This window comes from Schistocerca nitens, chromosome 1, assembly GCF_023898315.1.
Source record: "Schistocerca nitens isolate TAMUIC-IGC-003100 chromosome 1, iqSchNite1.1, whole genome shotgun sequence".
Lineage (NCBI taxonomy): Eukaryota > Metazoa > Arthropoda > Insecta > Orthoptera > Acrididae > Schistocerca > Schistocerca nitens.
The window spans coordinates 340,238,403-340,256,635 of record NC_064614.1 but is presented as its reverse complement, the minus strand read 5'-3'; the positions used below and the strand labels follow the sequence as shown (position 1 = coordinate 340,256,635).

Below are 18,233 nucleotides of genomic sequence, written 5' to 3'. Positions count from 1 at the left end.
AGAGCAGGCGAGGAGGGCATCTGATCGGTTTGGAAGCTGCCAGCAGAAGAGAGCAAATGGTGTGTCCACTCCTGGCAGCTAGCCACAGTTCCACCCCCACTTGACCTCCTCCAAGCCTCCCTATTAGTTGTTCAGATCATAAGATGTGTTTTTCGGTGATGTTACCTCATCAGTAACATGTGAGTGTAGCTGCTGATGGCTGAACTTGTGAGTTTCAGGGTGGTTCTATCCGGTTTCGTGCAGTGTGACTGAGACGCTGCAACTTACCGCCAGGCAGAAGGCACTGACGAACATCAAGTGAAAAAATAAAAATCAAACTTTATACTAATAAATCCACTCAGTATCAGCCCCCACTGTACACCCTTCTCCCCTCCACAGGAGTGAGGCATGGGGGGATGGTAGATTACAGATAGTAAGGGGCTCCTGTGATAGGTGGCCTTACATAATTTTAACAATACATCTTGATTATTTGTGTTTCCATGTTATATTTGTATTAAAAATGACAATAATCAGGTGATGAATGCTTGATTGACAAAATTTGGGTGACGGCAGGTGGTGCGGTGGTGGTGTGGGACGCTACGAGTAGCAGCATGTGTTGCAGTGATCAGCTGTTGGCTGTGGCTGCGGTGGAGGTTGCTGACCACTGCAGGTAGCAGTGCTCTGTGATGCACTGCAACTTCTGCCAGTGTGTAAAAGTGGGGGTGCCAGAAAGGACAATGCACAAGTCACAAGGAGGTGGGGGAAGGGGTTAACACTGGTGGAGCACTTCACATGCATATTTTGTTACTTACATCTAAAGGAGGGCCATGCCTTCCCTTTTGGGTAGATTTTACTTAGTTCCTATTCTCTTCTACTCACTAGTATCTTTTACTGACTACTACAGTATGGGGGCAGCAAGGAATATTCTTGCTCCCATTTCTTGCTTAAGCATGGAATTCCACAAGAGGTTGCTGTTTGGGGCCAGCAGTTGGGGATGACCAAAGTCGTGTAAAAAGTCATTTTCTAAATGCTACCCATAGCGATTAACCAATTAAGATAATTACAAAAGGGGTATATTCAGAACTAGGAATAAGCATATGACTGAGATACTGGTGGTGGTGCCAATCCATGATGTGCACGGTGGCATGATCTAGTGTAATCTGCCCTAACTCTTTGTTTAGCAGATGAGTTAAAAAGTGGACCTGCTGGGAATGTGAGTGATTGTGGAGAGATGGCCAATCTTCAGGTGATGGTAGTACCATCAGTTGCTCTGGTAAATACTACATAAGAGGAGGGAGTCGCACATTTTGGGCATAGGATAAGTGTGCAAACATTTCCTCAGTGGGGGTAGTGATATCGCAGTGAGAGCTATTAAATAGTAAACCGCTACTGTTAAGTAGAACACGGTAGGGCTGAGTTGCCTGAAGGTACTCGTAACATATGATCTTGGCTGTCATGGGGTGGGGTATGGTGTATAGAATGCTGTTGCCTATAGCAATGAACTGAGGTTCAGTTATGGGTACAACTAGGTGGCTACACAGGGGGGGTCACTTGCTCCGAGAGAAACAATGTGACTTTGCATGCCTTTTTGTGAGTGTGAAGGATGAGTGTTGAGCACATGTAGTACTTTCCCTGCAGGCAGCTTTGCAAAGCACACTCAGACAGGACAGAATGAGTCCCATGGTTCTTACTGATAACCAGAATTTTGCAAGTTTTCCATATAACATAAACTGGTACAACGGGCCGGTACACTGGAGAAGCGTGGATACGGTAGCTTTCACATTCGCAATTGGCACAAGAGACTGGTAGGTGGATCTTAGTATTCAAGTAATCATGATCTTTGGTCATTTGGACATGAGCAGAACTGTAGTATAATGTGAGAGTTGCTTCTTGCATGGGATATATCATCCCTAGAGGGACCTGGGAGCAGGATGAAATATTGGTTAAGTTTTGTAGAAAAAGTTCAGTGGGTAATAAATGGGGACTTAGTCAATGACCTAGACCATTCTAGATGACATTATGCAGAGGGCTGACATGTACTTGGGTGGCCTGCAGATTGTATAAAAGTACTGCAGGGTATTCATCACCATAAGCATGGTGGTTACATTGTTAAGTTCCAAAGTGAGATCATACTGAATCAAATTACTTACTCCTTCATACTGGTGGGCTAATTCAGTAGCAGTTTCACACACTTGGTGGGTGGTTTCCAATAGGTTATCTTCTATGTGTGTGAAGCAAACGTTCTGATGTATTATAGCCTTGTGCTTGTGATCTGCCATGTGTGCAGCATCATCGCAATGATCCGCATCTGATTGATCGGGTGTGCCAAAAACTGTTTTCAAGATTATACTGCCAGCATTAAACCATGCCTGCTTAGTGTGGCAGAAGTTACAGCATCGGATATGCTACACAGTTGCCCCTGGCTATGTGTAATTACTCGTTTTAGATCACGCAATGTGCGGAGAGCCTCTTTCTGATCGGTATGTTCTAATAACCTCTCACAGGTTAACAAACTGTTCACCACATCTTGCAATGCGAATTCTTCCTTTTTAAGTGCAGATAGATCCAAGTTGGTAGAAATTACTACCTGGTGTGGAGTATACAATAGATTATTTAACCGTTCAAACATAACTCCTGAATTGGACGGGTGATTCCGAAATGGTGGACGATCGACAACAATGGCAATTAGGGTGAGCACCAAGTAATATATCATTGTGTTAGCACACTGGAAGACAGGAAGTCATTAACACAATAATAGTGGCATCGAGGTGGCAGGTGGTAGAACAGGATGCAGACAGTCCAGCTTGACTACCTATAAGTAAGAATTAATTTTGTGTGCTCCGGCTAGTGGTTATTTTGCAAAAGGGAAGTATTACATTTGCTGAAGAAGTGGTAAGTAAGTACCTGAAATGGTAGTGGCAGTTGAAAAGTCGATCGTGAACTCAAATGTCAAATGCGCACTATGTCAAGGGGTAATCCGAACTGGCGACTCTGGAATTGCTAACTCATAAAGTCAGATAACACAACTGTAGGGGGAGTCTTACAAAATGGGAGAACTGGTGTAGTGCAATATATCCTAAATCCAGGGCTGTGGTGGGCCTTTACATACTGGGGTTAGCAATAGAAAATACAAGTACATAAATACAACACAAATAGCATAAATTATAAAAACACATGCATGAAAAAACATATGGAAAATGGCAGAGCATTGCTGTGCAGCAAGATGATGGTGAAATGTTTAAACCTAACATAAAATCATAAGGGGAGAGAAAAAAGAAAAAAAACAGGTTATTGGTACCAATTATTAACTGGCTTTCAACTGACAACGTGTAGCGGGTCGGACATCGCTCAACACTGCTAAGGATACAAAAGGTATAAACTACAGAGTGGTGAAACTATTTGTCAGGCTCCATACTCGGAAAATAGGTAGCATTATGAAGCTGGCTGGAGGCAATAACAGACCGAGGTGACAGAAGCAGGTATCAAGTTAGTGCTGAGGTTGCTGCACAGCACATGCGTGTGGGGGCTGAGATAGCAGTACAGCTGTGAGGCACGTGTATAGCTGAGCTAGCCAGGAGTGATGCTGTGGGTGTTGTAACTAATCAGTGGTAGATGGAGTCCATCAAAATTAGTAAGATTAAAGCAAATTTAGTGTTTGTAGTGAATAGTATTGACCAATGAAATGGTAAAGAAGGGGTGAATAGGTTGTGATGAGCATGTAATGGTGAAGCCATTTACAAATTTGGAAAAAGTGTAGGTAGTCAGTTATTAAGAAGTGTTAAACTAGATGAAGGGTGGTAGGGTGGTATTATTCTTCAGGGGAGGTTCAGAACTGCAAAGCACCACCAAACTAAATGTTGATGTGCTGGAAGACACCTCTGTAATGGCGCGCTTCATTATTGAGGTGTGTTTCCCCTTCATGATCCATCATCTGAAGGTCACTTGCTTCTAAACTTCCCACGGAGGTATAGCCAGATTAGCTCACATGAGAGTTAGAAACTCGCAATCATTTGTAATCTTAGGCAGCTTGAAAGAAAACAAGGGAATAAATGCTCCAAAAACAACAGTAGACCTAGCACATCTGCAAAGTAATGGAACAGTGGAGCATTAGTTGCAAAAATTAGATGAGAAATCAATGTAACACAATCTATTGAACAAGAAAGACAAATGGAATGGACAACACAAGGAGGGGCTCCACATTCTAGGTTTGACAACAAAACGAAACGTTCAACGGTGTAGGATTGTAAAAAGTAACATTGGAGAAGAATTTTTGTAAGGTAAACTTGATGCATTCTTTCGATAGGCAAAATAAAATCATTGTCAATGGAGATCCAAAAGTGAAATACAGTATAATACAAAAATTTTGCAACAAAGATGAAAATAAGGCAAATAGCTTAATATCATCAAATAGGAAATACTTATACAGTAATTGGGAGAGGGTACCTTTAAACACTTAATACTTTCCATGCATGTGGACATGTTAGAGGCTTAGGAATGAAAATCAATTTATGAGTTGAAGTTACTTGGTCAGTAAGGTGGAAGGATGGAGGAAAATATGTTTATAATAGGTATAGCATAGAAATGTGGTGCACTTCTATGTTAAAGTGCTCTGCATTGTTGGTAAGGATAGTTCTAGTAAGTGTATATTAATTTACTGGCGAAAGACAGGCACGCAGATGGCGTGCGGAGAGCGGGGAAAGAAGGAGAAGTAGGGTGGAGGTGGGGCAGGGGGGAGGGGGGCCCTCAGGTGGCGACAGCTGGGTGCGGCTAGTGGGACGGCGCAGGTTGGTGGAGGGGCGGGGAGTTACCACTGTGTCAGATGAGTGTCTCTGGACTTCTATATGATGGAAGCCACATGTGTGGCTCCCTGGTTGACACCACAGCTGATTTTGGCAGGCAGAGCATACGTGTTCAAAGATGTGCAGCATCAGTGTTCAAACGGGGAAATTACATAATGCAATCACTTCTTGATACAATATTCTTATTTAGAATTAACTGTATTGTTACTGAACATAGAGCTGCTTTCTGACCACTAGGCATGTCATAACACATAAATAACATAAATAAGAATACCATACATAGAACGCAGGTTAAAACTAGAGTTTAGGACTAGGTCAGCATTGCAGAACAGACTGGACGGTTAAAAATCTAACAATCTCTTTCTGAAGGGGATGCTAGGGTGACACTTTAGTTGTTATAGTGGGGGAGCACAAAATACAATTTGTAGAGGTACAATGTTCACTTGCAAAGAGGAAGAAGAAAAAAGAATAATAAGGTAGTTGCCTGAATCTTGTTACTTTCTCATTTTGTTGATCAAACGAGGAATTTCTTAGGCACAAAATAGCATCTCCTTTTCTAGTCCCTAGCTCTGAGAGCATAAGGATGCCTCAATCTGAGACTGTATTTGGGGCAAACTGGGGTGGGGGGAACTTTCCATTTTCTCCACTTCACAGGAGGAGCAGTCCCTCCAGAAGGTCCGGTGCTTGTCTCAGAAGGTGGTGGGAGGGGCATAGTTCCTGAATAGGGTTTTAACCTGTTAAAATGGACAGTCACCTTCTAGTCAGGCAGTTGTAGTTCTGAATTAACAGGGGAAGTAAGCTGAATAATTAAATATGGTCAATCACACAGGGGGGGGGGGGGGAAGTTTCTTCACTCTTCCTTTTTTTACACTAGGTTTTTTCAGTAAAACCAAATCACCAGGTTTGTAGAGGGGGAGGATAGCATTTTTATTTCTTCTTTCTATCTGCTTCCTAGTTGCCTTGCATTTGTTCCCTTGTACCTTCTTCCAAGTGGCCTTAAGGCAGAGAGCTAGCCCCTTAATGGCTGTGTGGTCAATTTCCAGAGGTAATTTAACGATCTCAAAGGGAGATTCCATGTTGTATGCACTTGCCACGTAGGGAATGTATCTTTGCCAGTTGCTGTGGGTTGAGTTAATGTAATAGGAAAGCATTCGTTCCTTAGTGTGATGACCACATGCAATGCGGCCATTTATCTGGGGGTGAAAAGGAGTGGTTCTCCAGTTTTTAATTCTCAGTAATTTGCAAACTTGGATAAATAAAGTGGACGTAAAGATGGTTCCTTGGTCAGTTATAATGGCTTCAGGGCTTCTGAAAGCAAGGACAAGATGATCTACAAAAGTCCCTGTTCTGGTTTCAGCTGACATGTCAGCGATAGGTACCAAAATAAGGTATCGGGAAAAGCGATCAATGATAGATAGAATATATTTACTTCCTTGTGTACTTACTCGAAGTGGCTTGACCACATCTAAAGTGATGAACTGAAAAGGTTTTGATGCCTCAGGAAGAGATTGTAATGGAATTTTGATTCGTGGGAGTGGTGCTCATTGGACACATGGTAGGCAATTTTTTATATACTTAGCAACATCTCGCCATCTGTTGTCCCACCAATACTTTGCATAAGTGTGGGCTATTGTGGCTCTTCATCCACTATGGCAAGCTTGGATGCTGTTATGACACTGGGCAATAATTCTTGATTGCAAATCTTTTGGTATTACTATATGTTTACCCATGGGGGTCTTACGATATAGAATTGCATCCTCTGTAACAAAATCCAGATGGGAGCATACTGGCAACATTTTGCATCATTTTCCTGGGAGTCTTTTAATTCATCAATTAATACATTACCTGTTTGAGCTACTCACACCTTTCTACTAAGTGTATCAGCATTCTGGAACAATATTCCAGCTTTTTGTTGCACTTGGTAATCATACTCACTCAATTTCAGGGCCCAGCATGTGAGACGGCTGCTAGGGTCTTTTAAATTTAATAGCCATTCCAGTGCTGCATGATCTGTTACTATCATAAATTTTCTCCTATGAAGGTAGCATCTAAAGTAATTTACTCCCAACATTAGTGCCAGTAATTCTTTCTCTATCGTATTATAGTTAATTTCTGCCTAGTTCAGTTGATAGGATGCGTAACCAATTGGTCTTTCCTCACCGTCAATAATTTGACTCAGAACAGCTCCTATGGCAAAGTCAGAAGCATCACATGAAAGAATGAATTGTTTTTAGAAATTGGGGTAGATCAACTAGGGGGAACTAGTTATAACATCTCTGAGATACTGCACGGCAGCTTCGCACTCAGTGATAGGGTACATTTTTTTTCAACAGGTCTGTGAGGGGTTTAGCTATTGTGGCATAGACCTTAACAAAACACTGAGTCCCAGAAAGCTTTGCAATTTCTTTACATTTTTAGGGGAAGGGAAGATTCTAACTGCTTCGATTAGATGGGGGTCAGGTTTTACTCCATCAACACTAATAATGTGCCCAAGATACTGCACTTGACTCTCAGAAAAGAAACATTTTTCTATTTTTAAGCTTAAATTAGGACTTCTTAGTCTAGACAAAATATTTCTTAACCTGGTAACATGCCCATCTATGATCCTGGAAGAAACAATGATATCATCTAGATAGACTAGGCACATTGTGGGTTTCAGTCCTCTAAGTAATAGGTCGGCAAATTTCGGAAAGTGGCTGGCGCATTGCACAATCCGAATGGCATTCTCAGAAATTTATATAGACTGGAGGGAACTACAAATGCTGGTTTTGGCCTGTCCTGTGGTGCAATTGTTATTTGGTGGTACCCACTCTTCGTGTGAAGGGCAGTGAAGTATTTACAATTTCCTAATCTGTCTAGTGTCTCGTCAATATGGGGGAGAGGTTAAATATCTGGAATGGTTACCTTATTTACTGCTCTCATATCACCACAAAGAAGTAGGTCTTCTATCTATTGATTTAGTTCTTGGAGACTGCAATGACTGCGGATGGCCAGGTACTGATGGGGGGTTGTATTATCCGTGTTTCTAGCTGTTGTTGGATAGTTTCTTCCACAATGGGCTGGAGGTGGTACAAAATTCTATATGGTTTCTGTACTATGGGCCTTTCATCTCCAGTGTTAATTTCATGGTAAACAATGTCAGTAGCTGGCAGATAATGCCTTTCCTTGAAAAAGCAGGAGTGTTCTTCCAAGACAGAGTACAATTTATTTTGTTCAGCCACAGGCAGATGAGCTAACTTACCCTTAAATTTGTCTTTGAGCACAGGAGCGATATGACATATGTTACATCCCAGGAGCCAGTGTTTTTGGTTAGATTTTGGCTTCTCTTGTACAAGGTTGTCTTCTTCTGTCTCGTGGCTGCTAGCTATAATGGTGCCACTAGGAAACTCTACCTCATTCATTCCAAAATTGTCCAAAGAGACAGGAATGTAAAATTTCTTCCTACGCACTTCTACTGTTATTAAACTGTGTTTAACATTGACTTGTAATCTGTCGAGGACATCGTTTTGACGGGGAGGATCCACCAATACGGCTGTTCTTGGCAGTTTGCAGGATTTGACCCCAAGCCAGAGACTGTGTCACACGCCCCCGCTGATTCTAACACAGGCAGTTGTATGTAATGCCCATATTTGCATAGAAGGAACTTGTGGAAGTGGCAGCCTTTCATAAATTTCTTGCGATGGAGTGATGTGGGGTCCGCCGAAATGGTGGGTTTCCTCACCAAGATGGACGGTTTGAGTTCTGTAATCAACTACACTCTGGTAGTGGTGAAGGAAATCACTCCCCAGGATGACATCAAATTCTTGCCTTCGTTTACGTATTACATCCATGTCAAAAGGGTAGTAGCTTGCTCAGATTCTCAACTTAACTTGATGATACCCAGCAGGTACAATTATCTCATCACTCAGACCATTTATGTGGTGACGGGGTGGTTTTAACACTTATCTATACCCATGCCCTACAAATAAACTCGTTTGTTCTCCTGTGTCAATGAGTACTCTTACCCTCTTTCCTCTAATGTTACCCTGGAGGAAGATACTTGCCATCTCATTTACGACACCTTGGTGGACTGGATGCATAAATTTTACAGGGGATGCTGTCTTGTGGTGTGACTTGCCCCTCGACTGTTTCCCAGCTGTCTTTGGGGTCGGGGTGGATTGTTGGTAAATGTTCCCTCTGGTGGTTATACGAGGGGCACCTGTTCCCCGAGTTCCCTACAATTCCACACTGAGAGCAATAAGGTGCACTGCACAGCAGCATGGCCTGCCTTCTGGCAATGTTGGCATGCCTGCTCATATTTAAAATTTGGACGCTGCTGTTCATCCGGGTGTGCCGAATTAGCAGCAAAATGTGCTACCTCCTCTTGCATTACCGCATGTTGTGTGGCATCATGCATTGAGGCAGGTGATGCTATTTTGACCTCCCCTCCCATGTATATGTCAATCGAGCGGGCTTCTGCTTGCTCAATTAACACTTCGTTACATGCGTGATCCGAACCCAGTGTGTAAGTGCGGCAAGCCACACTGCATAATCGGTCACAAAATGCTTCTACGTTCTCTCCTTGCTTCTGCCAGAGGGTGGATAACTTATCCCTGTAATAGCAGGCATCACGTTGGTCCAAATACCTTTCTTTCAACCCAGCTTCTAATGTGGCGAAAGAGGTAGTGTTCCTAAGTGTGCGTACTCATTCAATATAGGCACGGGCATCACCTGACAATTTAAGGTGAAGTACAATCACCTGGAAATTGTCTGGCCAAGTGCAAGTGTGGCCTACATCTTGGACAGTATGCAAAAATATGTCTGCTTGTGAGATGTCTGCTTGTGTCTGTATATGTGTGGATGGATATGTGTGTGTGTGCGAGTGTATACCCGTCCTTTTTTCCCCCTAAGGTAAGTCTTTCCGCTCCCGGGATTGGAATGACTCCTTATCCTCTCCCCTAAAACCCACATCCTTTCGTCTTTCCCTCTCCTTTCCTCTTTCCTGATGAGGCAACAGTTTGTTGCGAAAGCTTGAATTTTGTGTGTATGTTTGTGTTTGTTTGTAGGTCTATCGCCCTGCCAGCGCTTTCATTCGGTAAGTCACATCATCTTTGTTTTATATATATATATATATATATATATATATATATATATATATATATATATATATATATATATAAACAAAGATGATGTGACTTAAGAAACAAAAGTGCTGGCAGGTCGATAGACACACAAACAAACACAAACATACACACAAAATTCAAGCTTTCGCAACCAACAGTTGCTTTGTCAGGAAAGAGGGAAGGAGAGGGAAAGACGAAAGGATGTGGGTTTTAAGGGAGAGGGTAAGGAGTCATTCCAATCCTGGGAGCGGAAAGACTTACCTTAGGGGGAAAAAAGGACAGGTATACACTCACACACACACACACATATCCATCCGCACATACACATGCACAGACAACTGGTGTCAGGAGTGGGATATCTCACCATTAGGCCCATCTCATTTGAAGTTCAACTAGCTGTACCTAATGAATCTGCCAGCAATACTTCGCACTTGACGTGCCACATGCACCATGCAACAATAAGCGTACGCATTTGTGGTATCGCCATGCAACTTTCTGCTGTTTGGTGATTCTCTACAAACAGCTTCCACAGTAAACACCAGGCCACATGGCCGGTTCCTCGCCACAAATCACCACCAGTCACCGTGCTTCTGCCGCAGGTGGCATGCTATGCTGCAGGAAGCCACCTTCCACACCACGCCACATTATGGACACATGTTACAGCCGGCTAGCTGAGACATGGCGCTCAGCTATCAACACTGCCACACTCATTTCCATTACCATTTCCAGCCACTGTCACCCAACGCACCATTGCAGCAGCTTCTGTAAATTTGTCGATTCATTTTGCTACTCTGCCGCCTCCATGCTGTCACCTATGCCATCGTCCAGTCCAATATAGGCCCTTTCTTTTCTTTCCGTGTTCCAATTGTAAAAGTTTTCAGTGAGCACTAGGTGCCCTAAATTTGTAACCATGCCTCAGACCCATAGTACCGCCACTGGTGAAGATAACTACCCACCTACGGGAAAACAAGACCCAGTAGCTGCCCTTGAAGCAGACATTGACAAATTACTATTACAGAAGATAGAATTGACTAAAGAATGCCAAAAATTAGCTCAAACCCAGGCTGCCAGTTTAAGTTTGCCAGAAACACACTCTGCTACCCTGTAAATGACGGCTGCAAGCACCTCCAGTAGCATAATACCCCAGCCACACATTGCCACCTTGGCTAACAGTTTCCTTGCAGTTAACTTTATCCCGACATTTTCCGGGAAACCCAATGAACAGATAATGTCTGCTTGTGAGATGTCTGCTTGTGTCTGTATATGTGTGGATGGATATGTGTGTGTGTGCGAGTGTATACCCATCCTTTTTTCCCCCTAAAGTAAGTCTTTCCACTCCCAGGATTGGAATGACTCCTTATCCTCTCCCCTAAAACCCACATCCTTTCGTCTTTCCCTCTCCTTCCCTCTTTCCTGATGAGGCAACAGTTTGTTGCGAAAGCTTGAATTTTGTGTGTGTGTTTGTGTTTGTTTGTGTGTCTATCGACCTGCCAGCGCTTTCGTTCGGTAAGTCACATCATCTTTGTTTTTAGATATATTTTTCCCACGTGGAATGTTTTAATGACAGGGGTTAATTGTGTTACCATGGCATATTACACAGTTGGAGACTAAAACATTTAAAATAACATTGAAAAAGTAATATCATACATTTGTGAATATACATGGTCCAAATGGCTTATTGCATGTTACACCACCACCACCTTTTTGCAACCAAAAATGTTTGATTCAAATGTGTGGGTCTATGAAGTAAGTTTGAGTGGCAGTTCATAGTGGCAGATGTGGGACACCCCATTTTTGAGCCTGATATGTTGTTGTTGTTTCATAGTCTTTTACCAGATGTCCAGCATTAGTGTCTCCTTGACACTGCTACTAGTTTCACCAACCATGGAAGATGATGCAATGTCACTGATAAAACCATACATACCACCACAGCTGCATCACCATATGAAGAGCTTCTCAAGCAGTCCAAGAACTTTCCTACTAATGCCTATACAACATACCACATGGTACTATATACATACTACTCCAGGACCTCCAATCCACTTGTGGTCTCATCAGTTAACACCTGAAAAATTAAGTGTAGTGAAGCAAGAGTTTTTGTCAATGTTTGCACAAGGAAATAGTTGAGCCTCAATCAGTAACTAGGCTGTACCATTATAGGTAATGCCAAACAGCAACAGTGATTGGCATCCGTGTAGCGACTATTGACAACTCAATTTGAGAGCAATCCAAACATGTATCCATTGCCACACGCTCAGGAATTCACACACAGAATACATGGAAAGTGCAGCTCTTCTACCACTGATTTAGTGCAAGTGTGTCATCCCACCTGTTGATAGAGACAAACCTGCTGTTACTAATCTGTTCTCCCACTTTGAGTTTATGAGATGTCATTTGGACTATGTAACACCATACAGACATTGCAACATTTCATGGATGAAAAAATATGTGACCTTGATTTCTGTTGTGTATATACTGATGATATTTTGGAAATGTCTATTTCAGAATTAAATTATGGGAAGCATTTGTGCCAAATATTCAACCATCTTTGTTCACAAGTACTGATTATTAACCCTTTGAAGTGCATATTCGGAGCGACAGAGATGCAGTTTCTTATATACACCACTGATGCCCTAGAAACCTGACCACCACAAGACAAGGTGGTAGCCATAATCAAATACCCATAACTAGTCATAGTCTGGGAATTGCAGTGATTTCTTGGTGTTATAAATTTCTACCACCGTTTTTACATAACCATACACAGGCAACAAATCAGTTAAATGACTTGTTGAGATCTACATCGAAAGTGAAGGCTGAAATCTTATGGACCAGTGCGACTGAGACAGCTTTCACAAAAGTGACAACTGCCATCACTGAAGCTATGATGCTAGTGCACCCAGTCACTCAGGTCCACGTTACTTTGATTGTAGATGCATCAGCAACAGTGATAGGCACTGTTCAACATCAGCATATAGAGCAGTGTTGGCAACCTCTTGCATTTTTCAGCCAAAAGCTTTCACTAGCACAAAAAGGCTGTTTGACATAGAATCACAAATTTTATGTGGTATATGCTCCCATAAACAATTTTTTGCCATACGCTCAAAGGGCAGCACTTTACCTTGATAACTGGCTGCAGAACACTGACATTTGATTTGCATCAGAAGACAGGCAAGACATCACCATAACAGCTACACCAGTTAGACTATTTCAGCCAATTTATCATTAATATTATTCATGTTCAGGGTGAACTGAATATTCCAGCTCATGGCTGCAATTGACTATGATGCTCTTGGTGTGTTCCCAACATCTCAATCCAGATCTATGTGACTGCAGGAACAAACAACTGACCTACACCCCCAACACATCCCAGGAATACCAGTGAACACATAGATATATTGTGATGTTTCAAAGATGAAGATATGACCATTTTTTTCTCTGCAGTTTCAGTAAAAAGCCATGGTATCATTGCATAACTTGGCACGTCCAGGGGGCCATGAACATTGTGATTTTATGAACCACACTATCATGTGGCCCGATAGGAACAAGGATTTCAAGCTGTTTGTGTGACAGCCCATTGCTTGCTAGAGCAATAATATCACTCGACATGTCAAAGCACCACCTGACATGGTTATACGAACTAATCAACAATTCAGGCTCATATATTTAGTCACAAGTGGACCATTATATACATCTTAAGGTTTCAGTTACTGTCTCACATTTGAAACATTTTACCTTCCCTATGAATAACATACCTGCTGAAGCAGTGTCAATGTGTTCTTTCAAGGATGGATAGCCCATTTCGGTATGTCTCTTTGTGACACCACAGATCAAGGATACAAATTTTGGTTGTATTTTTTTTTTTTTTCAGGCACTCGCTAGTATGTTAAGCTGAAAACATATCCACACTATGCTTCACCACCCTGAAGATAATGGACTTGTGGAACAACTGCACTGACAATTGAAGACGGCATTAAGATATCACGACTCACCTCATTGGATGGATTGTGCATCACGGCCTCCATCCATCCATTAAAGGTGACCTCCAGCCTACAGCAGCTGATCTGGTACATGGGAAAACAATATGACTACCAAACAAATTGCTCAAGAATACACCTAGTGACTGTGCTGATGTGTCAAACTTTGTCTCCAAGCTATGGACACAAATTCTGTCCTTCTGCATCATGGGGCCAACTCAGTCTTCGTTTTCCATTTTCAAGGACCTATCAATGTGTGACCAGGTTTTTATTTGGCACAATATGTTATGCAAACCCCTTGAACCCCTGCATGGTGGACCTTACACAGTCCTAACTGTTATGAAAAGTTGTCCAAGGTCAATATAGTGGGTACTCCAACCACAATCTCAATGGATCACCTGCATCCCACATTTTGCAGCTCACTCACTGGCACAGGCAATGCAGATACTTCACCTAGGTACTCAGAATACCATACCCCTCAGATACTGGCAACCATCCCGTCACAAGCAGCCACCACAGTCAAGAAATGATGAACTCATGGATACTGCAGGTGATGTGGCTCCACAAAAACACATAATGAATTGCATTTCAAAAAATAGATAATGGCCTCCACAAAGTAAGTGATTATGCAAGCAGGATGCCATTTTCATTTCAATACCTAATTTTGTTGACACTAACATGAATGTAATGTAGTGATCAGCCATTGCAGTGATGATTGTAGTGAGAGCACACAGTGTTCAAAGTATCTATGTTCAGTGATAAGTTTGGTGATATATGTTTACTCTTTGGGTTTGTAATAGTTAGTTGTTTCTTGGTTTTAGATAATAAATTTTGTAGGCTATCTGCATATATCACTATATTGGTTCTACTGTCCTGATATAGCACAAATGCACAACAAATTTGTGAGGAAATAGTCTATATCATTTTTATAGTTTTCTAACTGTACAAGGGAGTAACATTCAAAAAGAGTACTAATACACCCAAATATGTAAACAGCTAGAAATCTATACCACAATTACTTGTTATTTTGCCCATTTATACAATAATTAAACCAAGGATGTGGAAAACTATCACATAATTTCTTCTACATAAACTGTGACATAATCACTTTTACTATGAAGTATTACAATAGTTTCAATGCTCTTGGTTATGATGTAATGAAAATCCATAAACAGTTGAGAAAGATTAGCATAATATGTCCCACTTTCTCACAGCAACACAGCTATTATTTAGTGATGAATAACCTTAAAGAATGTTTTCTTAATTCATGAATAACCTGGAAATTTATTGTTCTACTTTACAGAAACCTACTGAACTGTGTGTCTGATATTGTGTCTGTAGCTCCACCAGATAAAGAGGCAATCAATGTTGATGATTCTGATTACCCATTTTATGTGGACATTGAGCCCAGCATTATAGCTATGAGGATGAATGTAAGATTTTTTTCATGTGAAAATTTTATCAACATACAGCAGCAAATAAATACTAACAAAAGTACTTTTATTCAGTTTAAATCAGGAATAATGAACACCCTTGAAGGCTTGATTGCTCTCAGTCAGACTCTTTCCATCCATTTAATATCTGGTGAGAATGAGGTGAAACTACATGCAGAAAATGTTTTCTTGTGGTTAAAGGTATGTACTTTTACAATTCAGTAACTTCAGTTTCCATTTCCTGAAAAAATATTCTTTTTTGTGCCAAACAGACTCAGTCTCGTCCTTGAAAGTGATTATTGACAGAACTATTTATTATTTTAAAAGATCTGCTCAGTGATAGGTAAGATTGTAGCATGTAATGCTTACTACTGGTTTTCTGAATTTTCATTTTTCTTTAGAGTACAGACCAAGTCTATAAACACACAAATATTCAAGTATTTTTGATATGCCATAAGAAGTACATGTGTATTTACTTACATTGATTGATAATCCAGGATGGAACATAATTCAAACTATGAGTGTAAGTCACTTATTATTTAAATTCATGATATATGTGCATTTTCTGTAACTGCACCATGAGAATAATAAATAATAAATTAAACTTAATAATATCATAAATAAAATTAAATTTAGACATGTATATTGCTTTAAATTTGACAGTTGGGCTAATATGTAAAGATACCACACATTTATGTGTAAGATACCACACATTTATTGTTAGTTCATCACATTAATTTTGCAAGTGGAAAAATCAGTAGTCATTTGTATCTTTTTTGTGAGATGTGAAAAATCAGCCCTAGCCAAACATTGAATATTGTACATTATGGGGCTCTTTATACTTTTTTGAGCTGTGAAACTAAATTATGGGGCTGTGCAGCAGATATGCACATCAACACAGCTTTTCTGTTACAGAAAATGGCAAAATGTAGTGGATCAGATAATATTTTTCTGATGTTTTTAGATTAAATACTCACCAATATGTACTTCATATAGCATACTACTTTATATTCTGGGAAACTGCAGCTGTTGAAAGGAATGATGTTAGAAGGAAACCTTATAACAACTGGTAAAACTGTTGTTTATTGAAATACAAATGGTTTCGTGCCCTAAAGCCACATCATCAGGTGCAACCTAGGTGGTAAAACACAAAGTACAGTGTCACCACATTTTGTGAATATTAACATTAATAAAGGAATATATAAAATGTACATACAATATTACATGTCCACAGGCATACCCATCCCTCCTAGTTAAAATTTACTTTTCAGTGAATATCATCAATACTTTGGTGAGTAAAAATTAAAGATGTGGAGATGTGTGTTAGCTCTTGTTCGTGCTTGGAGGCAGCCCAACAGCTAACACAAAGTGTATGAATCAGCACAAAATTTATATAATGAGAGATAATTAATACTTGCAGTACTGGAATTAAAGTATGAATTCTTGTGGAAACTAAATTTGGTGCCATGAATAATCAGCAACAAATAGAAGTCACTATTAAGTTATGCTGATGTTACCTCTAATGTTCTGTGGTTGCTGATAATACAGTCCATCCATTAAATCTTGATGATTAGTAGATGTTTTGCCAGTTGGGAGAAATTACTGCCTCTTCTTACAATTTCAGGAAGTCATATGTAGAAATAAAAAAAAACCTTGTGTCTTTTATTACTCATAATATATACTGTTTTCTCTTGCATTTTTATCACATATAGCATTCACAACACTCATTGTTGACGCAGGAGAGAAAATTACACATCCCTCTTGTATAAGGTCTAAAAGGTCTATTAGTCACCGAATTATGTATTTGACCTCCATACAGTCTCGTACTGTTGGACAGTAGAAACAAACTCAGTTAAAAGACAGTTGGCTTGGATACCATGAGACTTGCCTCTAACAAGGTTGCATCAAGGGTCTACAAGAGTACTTTTCTTTTTCAACTGTTCTAGTTTTAATAAAAATAGCCAATAACCCAATAAGCATAGAGCTGCATATAAACTCCATGGTTCTTCCTTACACACTCACTGAAACATCTATGGATTGCCCAACATGTACTTGTCAGTGCCTTTTGTCTGCAGCATCTACTTTCTTCCCATGACTGATTTTAAACCTGCACACATAAACATGTGATGCACAGTAGGTTCTACCATTCCACACTCATATCCAGAATATCATGTGTTCAAGACAGTAGAAGGCTGAGTTGTTCTAGAATTTATGCAGAAATTCTTGAATCACTTCACCAGTTCACAGCCGCCTATTACATGATCACTGACACAGCAGTACTGTTCTTGAACAACCAGACATCAGATCCCCACCCTCATCTTGTGGTGATCTGTCCATGGTGTACATGGTACAAATGTAACAGTCCCTTTTCAGTGTTGACCTACTCTTAACCTATGCATCATATTTCAGCTTATATTACTCATAGTAGCCCTTACACTTTACTCAACTAGCTTCCACAGGAATACATGAATTAAAGTAATATTTACAAAACTTGAAATGAGCCTGCACACACTGCAGATACTGTGCCCACTGAATATATTTATTGTCATGCCTAAGCATGACATTAGCTAGTCTCCATGTTGTAGCGAGGAAAATAAAATTCTACAAGTTACCCACATATTAAGAATCATATTGACAATTTGGAACACACCCATCTAGCTTTTTCATAAAAATATTCACACATGAGACAAACACTATAAAATAATCAAACATGAACATAATGCCAGGCCACTTAGCATGTTAACACTTATCAGTACTACTCAAAAATATTACTTTAGCTCAGTACCACCACTCAGCTCTAAGAGCACAAGAAAATGTCACTAAATGATTCCATAAGAAATAAACACTTATTCATACTATTCAAATGTTGTCATTCTGAATAAACAATTAACTATATAATCACAGATGATGTGACTTACCGAACGAAAGTGCTGGCAGGTCGATAGA

General features: G+C 40.5%; 1 protein-coding gene across 1 annotated transcript in view; it reads left to right on the top strand.

Moving 5' to 3' along the window:
• The window catches only part of LOC126235616 (uncharacterized), a 161,739-nt gene that overhangs the window by 77,742 nt on the left and 65,764 nt on the right, over positions 1-18,233 (top strand). Inside the window, exons 3-5 of the mRNA XM_049944331.1 lie at positions 13,749-13,944; positions 15,158-15,287; positions 15,363-15,488. Coding sequence (XP_049800288.1) covers positions 15,276-15,287; positions 15,363-15,488 — 138 coding nt within the window. The 5' untranslated portion in view covers positions 13,749-13,944; positions 15,158-15,275. The remainder of the gene's footprint in view (positions 1-13,748; positions 13,945-15,157; positions 15,288-15,362; positions 15,489-18,233) is intronic.